We start from the raw sequence: 16108 nt of genomic DNA, 5'->3' as shown, positions 1-16108 counted from the left end.
GGAAAACCCTTTCGTCTAGCGGGTTTTCCGTCTTGCGGGGCACCACTGTATTTAAAAAGCCTGTTATGAGGCCACCTACTATTTAGATGAGATGAGCAGCATACAGCTAAGCGGAGTACAAAATCATGACTAAACTACATACGTCAACAACTTAAGAACAAATGTCTGCAAGTGTGCGTGTGCGCACAGACACATATATAAAAGCAGAAATCCCTATCAGATTAAACAACGCCAATAAACAATATTAAAACACTGGCTGATAAAATGAACTAAGGTTGTTAAAAATGCTGAAAACCATTTAAGGGCCTGGAGAAAAGAAATGTCTTCACCTGCATTACGTATCAAGGTAAAGTGCGATTTTGACCCTTAGTTTGGTGAAGAGATGTGGCGAGGCAGTGTAGTTAATGAAAATGCATTTTGAAATGTCTTGGGATGATCCAAAGTCTCATACAGGAGCACTATCAGATCTAAGACTATTGATTTTCATCAAGTTACTGTTGGGTGGGAATAATATGTGGAATTATTTGTTTTGTGAATTTTCACACAAACAGTACTTCCAAAATTAGTTTGAAATTCACCCAGTAATGTCTGTCTCTTAGACACAGTGCCGTAACTGGCTGAAGACTGGCAACTGCCTCTATGGGAACACATGTAGATTCGTACATGGCCCTTCACCACGAGGTAAAGGCTTTAGCAGCAGTTACAGAAGGTAAATGAAGAACTCAGCTTTATATTCACATGCTTGCAAAAGCTGTTTTCTTGTAGTTCTTTAAAACTTACAATGCAGCAATATGGCTTTATTAAAAATACAATTAATTTGGAAGTGTGATTATGCCTTGCCTTTTGAGTGTAACTTCAGATTGATAAAATGTTCTTGTTGCATATTAATTTTTGCTTGAACAATTTTAACCTGATGTCAAATGGGAATGGAAAACCTAATAAATGTATGGTTGCATAATGTTACTGCAGCTTCTGATTTGCTCAAATTTTTTATTGCAGCTGCTTAATACAACACTAAAAATCTCAACCTATGACTTCACCACAATCATTATTATTAGCTAGACAGTAAAACGGTTTACTGTACATTCACAATGTAGCATACCTTTGTGCCAAAACTGTGCTTTTATAACTGTGTCTCTACCACCAGAAGGCAGGATTAAAAATACTGCTTTAAGTGAAAATATTGTTTTGATTTGTAACTCCTGAAGAGCTACAGTTGTCTGTGTTTTCACTTTATGTAGCATTTTTTAAAGCTAAAATGCTTAAGATTGAATATCTAGTATATGGAATTAATTTACAATTAAGACTGAATACTATGCAGTTAAAGATCTTCTGTAGGAGACTTAGGCTATAATCCTATACACAGTTACCTAGGAGTAAGCCCTTTTTAACGCCGTGGAACCTGCAGCTGGGTAGACATGCATAGGATTGCAACGTTAACGATTGCTGAGAAATTATATGTCTCGTGATGCTTTTAGGAATCATTTATTTTTTACTATAAAAGAGACACAGAGAATGAAGGACAGCTGTGATGTGAAGCACAAGGTTATGATTGACATTTATTACTCTCACACGAGCATGGAATTGCAATGAGGACTTGCTTCCCATTTGTAAATGCTTTTGTTGATTGCAGACTAAAAGATGCTAAGATGTACTCAGCCAGCAAACAATTACTCTGTAGGTATTATAGATTCAGGGCACCAGTGATGAAAGGAGAATGAAACCAAACAGAAGATTAAAATATTATTTCCTCACCCCACAGTAGATGTCTTCGTGTAAATTCATTTGCTAGTCTTGATTATACATAGTGACCATATATCACTGATATACTCCGTAGCAGCATGCCTTCAGCTTTGTAGCCAATGTGGGACCACCAAGTGAATCCCGAGGCGCCATTAAATATTTTTACAAAGCCATAGGGGGCAAAACTCACCCCGCAAATTAAAAAAACCCAGGAAGATTGTGCGTGCATGCAGTTACATGAGGGAGAGGGGTGGAGCAATGAACAGCAATTGCATGTGCAACCCAGAGAGGCATTTAATTCTTCCTGGTGCTGTTAAGCTGAAATGACAGGAGCTCAGAAGAGAAGACAGCCGAGAGGACAGTGGCAATGGAAGAACAAGAAATGAAGGGGAAGGGAAAGACCCTAGGGAGCAGAGGAGAGCTCAAAAGGAGAGGCAGCTTACGGGAAGGAAGCAGGAGGGATGATGGGAGCAGAGGTTCCTAGGTGGCAACAAGACCAGTAACAGCAGAGAGATGACAGAGAACAGGGAATGAGTGAGAGCTGTGAAATAGGAGGCAGGGAGTGAAAAAGTAGAGCCCTGAAATGGGAGTGACAGGCAGAGAGAGGAAAGAGAATAGGGCTGAGTAGGGTGCTAAATTGTTTAATTAATTCAGGCCACATTTTGTTTTGGATCTGATTTAGTAACATAAAACTGAATTTTCTTTTAAATATAACCTAAATGTGTCTCTTGTATTTATCATTGGGGTTTTGTGTGTGCGTGCGTGTGCGCAAAGTAGCTTTGCCAAATAGTTACTCATAAATTTCATGTACAAATATGCTTACTAGACTAGGGGAGAGTGAGAGTCTTTGAAATGAGTAAATTTCTGTGCTCTCTATACACTTGCAAGGGGACCTATCCCAAGTGCAGATGTAACACAGATGATCTCTTGATAGCGGTTGAGAGATCAGAAGCAGGGTTGCAGGCTCCCTTCTCCAGAACAAATTCTCCTCCCTCTTGTTCGCCTTCTAGACTGGAAGCATAATATTGTAAAATACTGTGTTTTGTCAGGTTAGAGCAAGGACGTTTGTTCACAGTTGAAATTTCTATAGTGGTGTTCTCTGCAGACATGTAAGGAAAGGGGAATTGCACATAGAGGAGCACAACCATCAATATATTAAAGGAAAGTTGCTGTCCTTCAAACATTGAACAGTTGAACAACTCTGCTTACTAAAAACCACATGTTTTATTAAATCCATTTACCTCTCCATTTACATGGAAGCTCCACTCCTTTTGAGAAAAACTGTTTCCAGGTCAAATAAAATGTACCGTATTTTTTGCTCTATAAGACTCACTTTTCCCCTCCTAAAAAGTAAGGGGAAATGTGTGTGCGTCTTATGGAGTGAATGCAGGCTGTGCAGCTATCACAGAAGCCAGAACAGCAAGAGGAATTGCTGCTTTCACTGTGCAGCGATCCCTCTTGCTGTTCTGGCATCTGAGATTCGGAATATTTTTTTTCTAGTTTTCCTCCTCCAAAAACTAGGTGCGTCTTGTGGTCTGGTGCGTCTTATAGAGCGAAAAATACGGTATTTCTTAGAATCATAGCCAAAGCCAGTATGAACTGGAATAAACCATAAACCTTTAAAGAAATAATTAAAACTGGATACTTGTTACTTTGAGAGCTTATTTGTGATTTTAGAGTATGTGTGGATGTGTGTGTAGCATTAGGCTGCATGTAGGAAAGTACTAAGGGATGCATATCAATTTCTTGAGGAGGATTGTGCCATGACTAGATTTTCTTTTGGATAAAAGAAATGGTTGGGACTATTGCTGAAGGGCACAATGCCTTTTGAAATACCCCCAGTAACTGCAAAGTAGGAGTTTACTGCTTAGCTTACATGTAAAATCTGAAGCAAGTGTGTTCTAGGTGTAAAATGCTGTTTCCCTGGGGCTAAAACAATATGCTTTTCAGTAGTGCTATTTTTCTAGAAAAAGAGGAGTCAGAACTCACCATGAATGCCTCCCTTGTTCTCTTATAATGGCGATGGCACCCACCTTGAGAGGTACTGGAATTGAGTTCCAGTGAGTTCCAGCTGAAAAAAAAGCCCTGCTTCTCAGAACATATAAAATATACAGAAAGCTCTCTGAAAGCACTGAACACTGTCTATGTAGGAGATGGTCAGACTATTTTATAGTGTTTTCAGGTACTGTATATTACTTAGTTTTCAATATGGGTACAGTCCTCATTTTCATTCCTCCCTCCAAATTTCAAGTTTCATACTAGCTCTAAGGCAGTTGTATAAGGGTTCTATTTGAATGAACAATTACTTCTTAAAGAGAAACAAAAATAAAAAATAAAGAGAAACAAAATAAAAAGCTCATACCAATAACAAACTTAGTTGGTCTCTAAGGTGCTACTAGAAGGATTTTTTTTATTTTGTTTTGACTATGACAGACCAACATGGCTACCTACCTGTTCTTAAAGAGAGTAAAGTTTATATATAAAGAGTAACATGCTATTCTATGGATTGCAGAATATGGCCTTCTTGAATACTTGCAATTCACACAAAGTACTGAAGTAATCCAACACCTTCTAAACTTACAGATATCTGGAAAAACTTTCATTGCATAGTCAAATTTGACTGGACTTAACCGTCCGGGGTCCTTTACCTTTACCTACATTACTTGAATATATTTTTTATAAAGGGGAAGTAGAAATTAATTTCTTATCATGAATTTTGATTCTCCAGATAGGCTCCCTTTATAGCTCAATTCCCCAGGCTCTTTGCTTTTAATTTTGATTTGTTAAAAATTGAATATGGAGAATAGCAAGATTTTTTAGGTATGTGGTTTTTCTGGTTCCATATTTTATATTAGAACTTAAACCATAAAAAGAATCCTTTTGACATAGCATCAAAAGGCACCTGCTACTTATGGATGAAATAAGTATTTGGAGATTGAAATGGAATTTGTTTCCATAAATATTGTTGGAACATCTAAGGTTCTAGAATTTTCTGCTGAATTAAATCCTTAGCCTCTTCAGATTTAAGGCTCTGTTTGCCTTTGTAGGATTTTAAGCTGAGTTAAATCCGAACAACATTTTGTAGCATATTTTAAGTACAATATTCAAAGTAGCTGGCTCTTATACATGGGCACAATAATTCTTACTAAGATGGGTGACGGGACTGAGAGAATAAGGGCTTGCCTAAAATCACATGGTAAATTTGTTACCAATGTTAAATTTAATTAGTGACCTCCTTTGTCTACAGTATTACTTGCGAAGTTAGCTAAAAAAATTAAAATGAGAAATACATTCTGATTCACCTTAAAGAATGGGAAGTAATATTTTCTACATCACAACCACCACCCCAGGTTTGCTTCAGAGTATCTGCTCAACAGGAAGCCATAGCCAACTCTTCGTCTCCCCTGAGTATATGCGTATTACGTGTGTAGTTTTGAACACCTGTTTTTCACATTCACAGTTTACATTTTTAGGTGCGCGCTTGAGGTGTCCACCCGAAAGAGTAATATACAAAGAGTCTCTTGCAGAGGAGAGAGGAAGCTCTTTGAAACCTGTTTCTAGTTTCCTTACAGTTAAAAGGTAAAGGTAAAGGGACCCCTGACCATTAGGTCCAATCGTGACCAACTCTGGGGTTGCGGCGCTCATCTCGCTTTATTGGCCGAGGGAGCCGGCGTACAGCTTCCAGGTCATGTGGCCAGCATGACTAAGCCGCTTCTGGAGAACCAGAGCAGCGCACGGAAACACCGTTTACCTTCCCGCCGGAGCGGTACCTATTTATCTACTTGCACTTTGATGTGCTTTCGAACTGCTAGGTTGGCAGGAGCAGGGACCGAGCAACGGGAGCTCACCCCGTCGTGGGGATTCGAACCGCCGACCTTCTGATCGGCAAGTCCTAGGCTCTGTGGTTTAACCCACAGCGACTCCCGCGTCCCTTACAGTTAAGAGTTCCTAAATAAACTGAATATTTAAGCTCAGGACAATGGGATGTATTTTCCTCCCTTTCCCCAAAAAATCAACCCATTTCGTCTTTTGAGTGATAATATTTTATTGTAAACTTTAGTTAAGACATGATGAAAATAAATGCAAGATGCCAAGGTCTTTCCCCTTGAGAGTCATCTTCACAACTTATTCAGTCATGTTTGCTTTATTTTCTTTTATTTTCATAGTTAGATATATTGTCTCAAATTGAGCATGTACTTAGAACGAGCTGGGCTGAGTAGTTAGCAGAGGGTGAAGAAATATTGACCCGTGTATTGCCTCAGATTCGAATCAGAACTTTTTTCAACTCTGGGAAATGTAGAACAATCAGCAAAAGCTGATTGTGGTGCCCTGCAGACATTGTTGGACTCCCAGCTCCATTTTCCAGTGACACCTAAATAGTATCATATTCTTCTGTCATGTAGAAGAATAAATGCAGACCAGGATTGTAAGAGCTACTTCAAGCGTCCTCAAAGCTTTCACTAGTCCAGTGGAATTTCATGCTTTTCTTCTTATGTCCCAGCCCCACTCCACAGAACTGGATATGGCACATAACTTTATCTGCATTAGGCATGTTCAGATTTTCATAGGAATACTGGGGTAGTGTGCTGCATAACTTCAGTTTTCTGATAAGATAGTCTTCAGAAAATAACTCAAATTTTAGGGTGCTTGGTTTATAGTTGACTTGCTTTTGTGCCTCCTTTTCGATTGATCTAAAAGGCATTATAGCACCTCTTACAAGTTTAAACTATCTCTTAATGGCTCCTGAATTCATTATTGTACATAATTAGATTTGGTTGTTGGAAAGCAGTGACTGGATAAAGTTTGGCATATCCTAGTTATGGGAAAATGTCAGTTCAGCTAAGAGTATGCAGGAATCATGCTGATAGATTTTTGTTGTTGTTTTTAATCTGGAGTTTCCTTCATTTTGTTAAGGGTCCAAGTAAGATCAATTATGTTCAGAGTTAACCTTCAGTGGTTTACTTGTATTAAGTTAGATCTGGTGTTCTGTATAGATCATGTATTTTGAATTGCCCTGGGGCAGGCTGTGAGATTGTTAGCTTCTTATGTATTTTCTGAAAAAATATTATTTATAACTACAAAAAGGGTTACCAAGATAGTGCCCATGGGTGCCAGTGTGCATCATTATTGCCTCCTATGGCACTTGTGATTGATCTCAGTAAATACGCATCTAAAGCGACAGTGCACGAAAGACAACTTGCTTGTCCTGCTTAGCTCTTGTTTGCACTGGTTCGAGCTCTTTTACATGGAGTATGCCCCCTTACACATGCTCGCATTTCATTGGATGCTAGGATTGGATACCTAGCCTCCCTCCCGTGTGTTCTGAACAGAGGAGAGGTATAACAAGATTTTCTCTGTGAGTGAATGTGGCGGGGGCTGATGGAGGTGCCTTTCCAGCCCATTGATGGGGTGGTTGATGTGGGGGCATGACTGTACCATTTGTGTAGTCCTGTCTCCTTTGCTGCTCTTTTAGATGTTGCAGCCGTTTTATGTTATGCCACCCCTCTCCCTCAATGGCCATCTTGTGGCTGGTGGCCACGGCACTTTCTCAAAATTCCAAGTGTGCCCAATGGCCCAAAAAGGTTGGCGACCATAAAAATGCAAGTTGTTTGCCGTAGAATGACATTTACATCTCAGCCGAATCAAGCATTTGGTCTCATGAAAGTGAATTGCTAACATACACTGGAAGACATAAGGAAACTTTTAGGCAAACTTTTTATTTTATTTCCTTTAGGTAAGGGATGATTTTACAGGGCAGGGGACTTCCTTAGATTAGCTTTTTGTGCGGTTCCCGAACAACAGTTAAACTTGTTTAAAAGGGTTAGGCAAGCCTTCTTCATACTGGATAGCTTTAATGGCAATTTATTTAGGGTTGGACATTATTGTATAGCATATCACATGGCAGGAGCTGAGTGAAGACAGGAAACATGATGGCAAAGCACAACTGTATTATAAAACTGCAGATCTCAAACCTGTAAATTGTATTTTAAAAAAGGATGTAGAAGCAGTTATATTTTCTGTCTGTATTGTATAGGTCACCCGAAAGGCCTACAGGGGATCTTCGGGAAAGAATGAAGAATAAGCGTCAAGAAATTGAAGCTGAACCACAGAAGCATAATACAGAAGAGCAATCTTCTCCTGTCAGGGTGAGCATGGGATGTTCATGTATCTCCTTGCTTTCTTCAGTTGTTTTGGGATGCAGGATTTCCTGATGTGGAACGAAACCGAGCAATGTGTTGCACTTAACCCCAGTTACCTAAGATGTGTTTAGAATTCCCTGGTCAGGATCCATTGACCCTAACAACTAGTTCTGTATTCCCAAGCAGGGTTGTGTTTGTGTTCTCAAACACCACCACCACATCACACTGTCCCTGCCTGGCCCATGCCGAAAACAAACCCCTTTTGACATAGGGCAAAGCAGTTTATGACATAACATGAGATTTTCGTGTTCATAGGGAAAAATTCACTGAGCAAGTCCAAGCCATTGGGTGCACCAGAGGTAGGACTTCTTAAATGTGGTTGTTGTTTTTTTATTATCTTGGCCTTAACTTCTCAATGTAGATTATGGATTGGGCCCACACATACATGAGCGGAAGTGTGTGCATATAACAGGGATTTTTCCACCTCTCTTCTCCACTGAGCTTGCCTCCTGTGACAACCAATCGTCTCCTGAGGGTTGGAAGTTCACTTGCATAAGATGCCTGGACCCAATTTCTGCCAGTTTTGTGTGTGCTTTTCCAAGCAATTCCCCAAACCACAGGACAGTTTTTTTTAGCTCCACTGGAGGAAGGTCTGAGAAAGCCTCGTGCAAGGGAACATTTGCACAACAGTGGTGAAAACTCACCTTAAGATTTTCACCTCTGCCCAATTGAAAAAGATGGTATGTTTAATATTAAATTAAAACCTAGACAAAATTGCTTCAGCATATATACAAGTTAAACTCATTAGAGTTTCAATAGAACACAGTCTTCAATTTTCTGTGGTATTTACTACTAGAAGGAAGTCATGGTAGTTTATTTGAGAAAGGTTCCTCTGTGGTAAATTGGATATAAACCAGAACAAAAATCCATATTTTTTTCTTTGTACAAAAATTGAGAACTGAGATATTTATGCAATCTGTACAGACAGAGATTTCTGGGACCTGGAATCTTTACTTGGTGTGACAACGTTGGTAGCTGAAAGCTCTAGTTAGAGTGTGCATTGCTTAAGAAATATGAAGCTTCTGTCGCTTTTCAGATTCTCTAAGAAACCAGTCTTCTAATGGCTCCTTAAGGTGTCTTTTTACAGCCTTAATTATTTTAAATGAAATGAGTTCTCCAAAGCGTTAACTTAATCCCCCCAAATATTGGATTGTATCCAGTGAAGTCATCCCATTAAAACACAAGGACTGTACAATGGGACTTCCTCTCCCTCTCCCTGTCCCGCCCACCGCAAATGAGGTCCACACTGTTAAGGGAATTCCCGGAACAGACTGTGGGTGGGCACAGGGGAAAGAAGTTCTGTGGCGGAGGTGGAAATCCTTGCACTAGTGGGATAACTTCATTGGACGCTACCCTAAGACTTCGGTGGTTCAGAATGTAAATACTTTTCAGGATCCTAAAATATGGTTGACCAAGGGAAAATAATGTAAAATGCTCCACATCACTGTCAAATGCTCATGAATGTCTAAAATGCTCATGGAGGTCACATTTCCAAGTCTGGTGAGTGACTCTAGGACTCCCAAGTGCTTTTTAGTATGTCCCCTAATTTCACATCAGAATTTGTCAGACAAAATCGTAGTCATTTGCCTCAGTCAAGACCCCCAAACCCATGACAATAACCAGCTTTTCTTTTTAAAAGAAATGGCTGAAATAAGTAACAACACTTGATTGGATTGTTTATAGAAGTTCTAAATTGAAGCAGTGTGGGGAAGTCTTGCATTTTGGATGGAATAACTGGCCGATTCGGAAGGAAAACTTCATTTTCAGGTTCCACGTGTGAGTGGTTTGTTTATATCATTACTTGTATATGTTAAAAATGCTTGGAAGCTGACTAACCCATGAGGGTATTGAAATTATTAGTTCTCTGACAATTGGTCCAAACATAAACCAAGGCACCCTGGTCAGTTACTAGGCTGAAAAAGGGACATTTTAAAATCTGATTGTCGACCCATGACCATGCATGGCAAATCCTGAGCAGTTTTAGTGTTTATGAATATTGCTTGACATCACAGTAATAATAATAATAATATAATAATAATAATAATAATAATAATAATAATAATAATAATAATAATATAATAATAATAATAATAATAATAATAATAATAATAATAATAATAATAATAATAATAAAAATAAATAAATAAATAAATAAATAAATAAATAAATTTATATCCCGCCCTCTCCAGCCGAAGCTGGGCTCAGGGCGGCTGACAACAATCAAGATAATCCAACATTCTAAAAACATTCATTATAAAATTAATTAAAATCAAATTGATGGCAACCATTAAGCAAGATTCTGTGCAGAAATAATAATAAATTTTATTTATACTGATCAACCAATAAGCTAGAGGCAGTAAATGATTATATGGCTTTCAGCCTACTCGTTCTCCCTAACCAACCTGCGAAATTTCATAGCCATGCAGAAACTTGTTGGGGTGTGTGTGTGTTAGTGGGCAACATTCCCCGCCCCTGATTTCCCCCATTCAACACCCCAGTTTCTGGCCCTGTCACATTCAGAGCCAAACACTGGATCCTTTCCCCTGGATCCTGAAGACCCAGGCTTTTTAAGGTGGCGACTGTTGTAGAAAGTGCAAAGAGACAAGCCTCCTAGTCCAGTTTGCTACAGTAATGAATGCAGCATGCTTGAGGGGGACAGGTAAGGGAATCTCTTACCTGTACCTTCCTGCCAAGGAGCTGAGCACAGTTTTTGCGTTTGGGGAGGTTAAAGATTCAGAAATGCATCTTCTCCTTCCGCTTGGTTGCAGGGGAGTGATTACCACCACTTGTTTGATATGGAAGAAAGGAATATATCACCCCACCTTGCTTCTTGTTTATACACTTAAAATATACTCGGGAGTATTTTTGGGTCCCTGAAGCCAATGCTTTCCCCCCTGATTAACATTGTGGTCTTTTGCATACTTGCACCAGTCTTATAGGGTAGTTGTTTAAAACTTAGCATTTGCCAGGGAACGATCCATCTATGCTGATGTATTAATTTGTTCTGCTGAAGTATCTAGCATTTGTTTTATGAATGTAATCTTACTGCCGATTCTGTGCTGTTCATCACATTTTTCCAAACGTGGCCTTTGTTAAATAAATTAGCAAGCAAACATAGGCCTGAAAATTAAATAGCATTTACCTGGTGAGTGTGTAAATGCAAAATGGAGCCTCCAGTTGTTTTAGAAATTAAGGGTTGGAAATGAAGATACAGCTGTCCTCTTAACTTCCTCAGGCCCTTTCCTGCACAGCTTCTATATGCCCACAAGGGCTTAATGGTGTGGATATAAGATCTCTACATCTGGCACCCTCTTTGCAGGGCTGCCTTAGTGATTCAGCTCACCCCTGCTTTCTACCTATCCAGTAGCTACTCCTCTCTGTTTTCAGGCCTGTATTTTGTCTCCCACCCACACAAGTCCTACTGGAAATTAAGCTCTAACATTTCCAGACATCTGGCTGACTAACTTGCACCCTTCTGACTAGTGAGCTTTTCTTACAGCTGGTTCGGTAGCTCGCTGGTTTCAGGGTGTGTGTGAGGGGAGGGAAGCCCAGTTTACACTAGAGGAGGTCCTTTTGTGGGCTTCCACTTGCACGGCTGGTTAGTTGGATCCCACCCATATTTTAATATCCTGATTTGTGAATAAACTGACATTTGAACCAAGCAGTTTCCTGAATTTGGACGCTAAGGAAACTCTTCATTCAGAACCAATATTAACATCCTTGTTTTATTTCCTAATTGTTCAATCCCCAAGCTTTTAGAATTCTAATCATTATATCTGAACTAAGCCTTTCTCTTTTTTGAGTTCTTGTTGTAAGTATTCCTTGACACACACGGCATACTAGAAGGAAGAGTATGTTCTATAAGTCTGAGTTTTCAACCTATTCTTTTTTTAATATCTGGAACTTGGAAAAAGCAAACCCTTCTTGAATGTTTTCATAAAAAAGCAATTAGAGTCATGAAGTAGGGGCGTGTGGCAGAAACACCCCAGCACCCCTGCTAAATGTGCCTGCTTCCAACTATTGTTTTTAAAAATCAACTGACTTACTATTTATTTATTTGAATTTCTATACCACCTTTTATCCAAGGATCACAGGGCAGTTTATAATATAAAAACACAAAAATACATTACGTAGTAAGAAACAAAACAACACACGCCCACAGTTCTAAAGGCCTGTTTTGTTTGAATTTGCCTGTTTTGTTTTCCTCTGTAGAAAGAGTCCTCCAGGGGGAGGCACAGGGGGAAGGAAGATATTAAAATTACCAAGGAGAGAACTCCAGAAAGTGAAGAAGAAAATCCCGACTGGGAAACAAACAGAGACGGTAGGTGCCATGACCTACTAGATTCATGGAGCCAAAATAAAAAAATGGACTGAGAGAACTGCAAAGGAGTGAACTTGAATTCTTAATAAATCTATCTCCTGAAATAAAATTATTTTTAGTAGCTTTTGAATCCTGAGTAGTTTTTAAATAAGAAAGTAGACTGGACAAGATTGGATACAGGGTATGCAAGAAAAGTGTATTGGTTTGTCTAGTTTTAAAATCTCTTTTCAAAATACATTTTAAAATATGTACTGTGGAAGCATTACATAACAGTCCAGATGGAGAGCAAAAAAAATCACTGTTGAATGGAGAGAGAAATGAATGTAACAATAAGGCTTTCAGAACGATTAGACCATGTATTATATAAAGGAACATTTAATAATAGTCGAACGGTCCCTTTAGCACAGGAAAAAGCAGTTCTGATGGAGTGGAGAAGTATTGGTGATGGCACATTTTTCTGCCCACCTTTTCCCCTGTCTAAATCTCCTTGTGTTAGACTAAGACAAGTGTTGTTCATAGGATAAAAGTGAGATGAATAACCAATTATGCCACCCGGAACTCTTTGGGGAAAGCATTATTTAAAAATAGGTAATTTAAAGAATTACCTTTCAGGGTAACATAGTTTAGGCCGCTGACATCACTGAATAATTTCAGTTCTAAAAGTCAGTGCCTGATTCCTAGTAATGTTATGTTGATCACCCTGAACCCTAATATCCTTATCCATTAAATCAGTGTTCCTCAACTTGGTTCCCCGGCTGATGTTGGACTATATCTCCCACCATCCCTGGTTAGCAGGACCAGTAGTGAGGGATGTTGTGGTCCGACAACAGCCGGGGACCCAAGATTGCATCAAATTATAGTCATCCTATAGTTGACATGTTTTTAATATAGAGAATGTCAAGGATACCATTTCACTGACTTCTTTTGTTTGCTTTAATAAATTAAGATTCTGATAACGGAGACGTTAACTACGATTATGACCACGAGCTTTCTTTGGAAATGAAGCGTCAGAAGATCCAGAGAGAGTTAATGAAGCTTGAAGAAGAAAACATGGAGAAAAGGGAGGAGATAGTGATTAAAAAGGAGGTTTGTATCTCAAAAATAAAACACCAAACAGCCAATAAAAGTTTAAGAATTAAGATTTGAACAAGCCTTCCGGATAATAGTAATTAGTGACGCATATGTTGGTGATAATGGCATACACTGTGTGCTACGTGCTCTTGAGCTTCCTTTTAGCTCCACAAATAAATGTGGAATCACAACAATTTGTTTTTATTTATTTCATAAAATTTATAAACCACTTGAATGTAAAGAAAAAAGTCAAAGCAGTTTGCAAAAAAACAATAAAATTATCACTAAGTTATAATAATAGTATAAGACATTTGAAAAGCTAGAATAATAGACTAAAAACAGATTAAGGCTCATATCAACTTTCTAAACACCAGGGTAGACATGTCAAAAAAATATTTTTAGCAGGCACCGAATAGGAGCAGGTTTTGTGGGCACCTGTAATAGTTCTGCCAATCAAAGTGGTTGAGTGAGCCCATACGGGGTAAGGCAGTTTTCGTAAATAAAACCAAGTTGTTCAGGGCTTTATCTACTAATAAGGACCCTGACCATTGGATCCAGTTGTGACCGACTCTGGGGTTGTGGTGCTCATCTCGTTTTATTGGCCGAGGGAGTCGGCATACAGCTTCCGGGTCATGTGGCCAGCATGACTATGCCACTTCTGGCGAACCAGAGCAGCGCACGGAAGTGCCATTTACCTTCCTGCCAGAGCGGTACCTATTTATCTACTTGCACTTTGACGTGCTTTCAAACTGCTAGGTTGGCAGGAGCAGGGACCGAGCAACGGGAGCTCACCCCGTCTCGGGGAATCGAACCGCCGACCTTCCGATCGGCAAGTCCTAGGCTCTGTGGTTTAACCCACAGCGCCACCCGCGTCCCTTATCTACTAATAGTAACACCTTGAATTTGGCCTGGTAGCAAATTAGCAACCAGTGCACACCTCTTTATCCTTTTTGTCATTTTGTACTTCATTTTTATTATCGTAGTTTTAAATTGTTTTTAATATTGTGCTTTAATGCTGTAACCCACCCTTGGTTCTTAGACTGAAGGGTGGGTAATTGATAATTGATACTAATAATAATTTTGAATGATTTCCGTGATCTCAACCTTCAGCGATACTTTGATAAATGTCTTCACAACATGCGTGTATATCCCAATCCAGTTGTCTTTGTATCTGTGCTTACGTAGCCAAAACCACAGCACTTGTGAGCCAGAGAGCAAGAATCAGAGTTGGAGTAACCCTGAGACAGAAGTACAAAAGAATATTTAGGGGAAGGAACTCTAAAGGGGTGGGGGCACAAAACAACGGCATGTTGTTGAGAGACTGAGGGGGTGCAGGAAACTAGAAGGGACGGATTAGAAGGCAGACTTGGAAGACAGAAACAGTTACGTATACATAAAGAACCACCTCTCTGCCTGGGTACATCACTTCTAGTTCACCCTGAGAAGCTGTTTTTAAATGTCCATAGGGATGAAGGCGAGAAATGCCCAGAGATATCTGTGGAGACAATGATCATTTAATACAGCTGGGATTGAGCACAGATGTGGCTTTTCCTCCTCAACATAAAAAGGGTGGGAGGCAAATGAAGAAAAGTTGAAGAAAACTGGCAAATGGTGAATGAGATACTTAATGAACATGGAATACTGACTGATTTTTTGATGGGGCAGTGGGGAATGAATGAAATTGAGTGCCTGGAGCCGCAAGCACTCCACACTGGAATATGAGTGAAATGAAGTGCAGTCAGAAACACAGAGCTCTCTTTGTTAAACCAGTAGTTGGGGGTGATCTAGATTAGCAATGGGGAACCTGTGGCTCTTGATGTTGGATTTCAAGAAACATCAGCGCTAGCCAGCTTGGTTGGTGGTCAGGGATGATGGGGGTTAAAGTCAGCAATATCTAGAATACCACAAGTTGCCCAGCCCTGCTTTGTGGACCCAGTAAAGTTTATGAAGTGCCTGTAGCCCAAACCAACACCCACCCGTAAACAAGAGGGAGGTATTTGCAGATTAAACCCCAAAGTTTGCTGAACACAGTTTGCTGAAGAGGAAAGAAAGAAATGGAGCAGAAAATCTGAACAGAAGCACATTCCACATTGCGACTTTTTGTCGCTGGACTCGTAGCAATGTAAAGCAAATTGGGGCATTAACAAATTTATTGTTTCCCTTTGTTAAGATTTCTCCAGAGGCTGTTGGGTCAAAATTATCCTCACCTTCACCCAGAAAATCTAGCAAATCTCCAAAACTGCGATCAAGCCCCAAATCTTCCTCCTCAACCGCTAAGAGGGAGAAAAAGACTTCTGCAGTTTCTTCACCCCTCTTGGACCAACAGAGGTTAGTATATATGCATGTTTGGTAAAAGAAAATGTGTGTTATTCCTTGAGTGGTGGTGTGGCCTAAAATTTGTTGAAGGGGATGGATGGTGCTGGTTCATCTTAGCCAGAGCTCCCTGAGTATTAGAGAGAGAAAATGCTTTGCGTTTTTTTCTACAATCAAGTGGTAGATAATTTTTATGACATGAATAAATAACATTTATGTAATCTGAAATTTGTGAAGCTTCAAATAACATCTGCAGTAATAAATACCTTGAATTGTTGTAAATGTTGTGGATAGAATGGGATGACCTTTTGCTGACATAACATGCAAGCATAGTTCGTTATTATTATTATTATTCCTAGGTATCTCAGCCATAATTCAGATTGACTGCAAACCAAGCTACAGAACCCTGCTTTGCAGTGTGTTCGCAAAGTGTGATTTTCATTGTCTGCACCAACCAAAG

The 16108-nt window shown here is 39.5% G+C and overlaps 1 protein-coding gene across 7 annotated transcripts in view; it reads left to right on the top strand.

Moving 5' to 3' along the window:
* ZC3H13 (zinc finger CCCH-type containing 13) overlaps window positions 1-16108 on the top strand; it is a 49897-nt gene that overhangs the window by 14637 nt on the left and 19152 nt on the right. For 3 of the 7 annotated variants that reach the window (XM_077926489.1, XM_077926490.1, XM_077926488.1), the window contains exons 3-7: window positions 600-709; window positions 7778-7889; window positions 12156-12264; window positions 13211-13350; window positions 15506-15663. In XM_077926489.1, coding sequence (XP_077782615.1) covers window positions 600-709; window positions 7778-7889; window positions 12156-12264; window positions 13211-13350; window positions 15506-15663 — 629 coding nt within the window. Of the gene's footprint in view, window positions 1-599; window positions 710-7777; window positions 7890-9639; window positions 9720-12155; window positions 12265-13210; window positions 13351-15505; window positions 15664-16108 lie in introns of those variants that run through there. The other 4 variants (XM_077926493.1, XM_077926491.1, XM_077926492.1 and 1 more) reach the window with 3 other exon arrangements.

The sequence above is a fragment of the Podarcis muralis genome, chromosome 3, assembly GCF_964188315.1.
Source record: "Podarcis muralis chromosome 3, rPodMur119.hap1.1, whole genome shotgun sequence".
Taxonomy (NCBI): Eukaryota; Metazoa; Chordata; class Lepidosauria; order Squamata; family Lacertidae; genus Podarcis; species Podarcis muralis.
The sequence above is the reverse complement of the archived record's forward strand: the minus strand, read 5'-3'. Positions and strand labels throughout refer to the sequence as shown.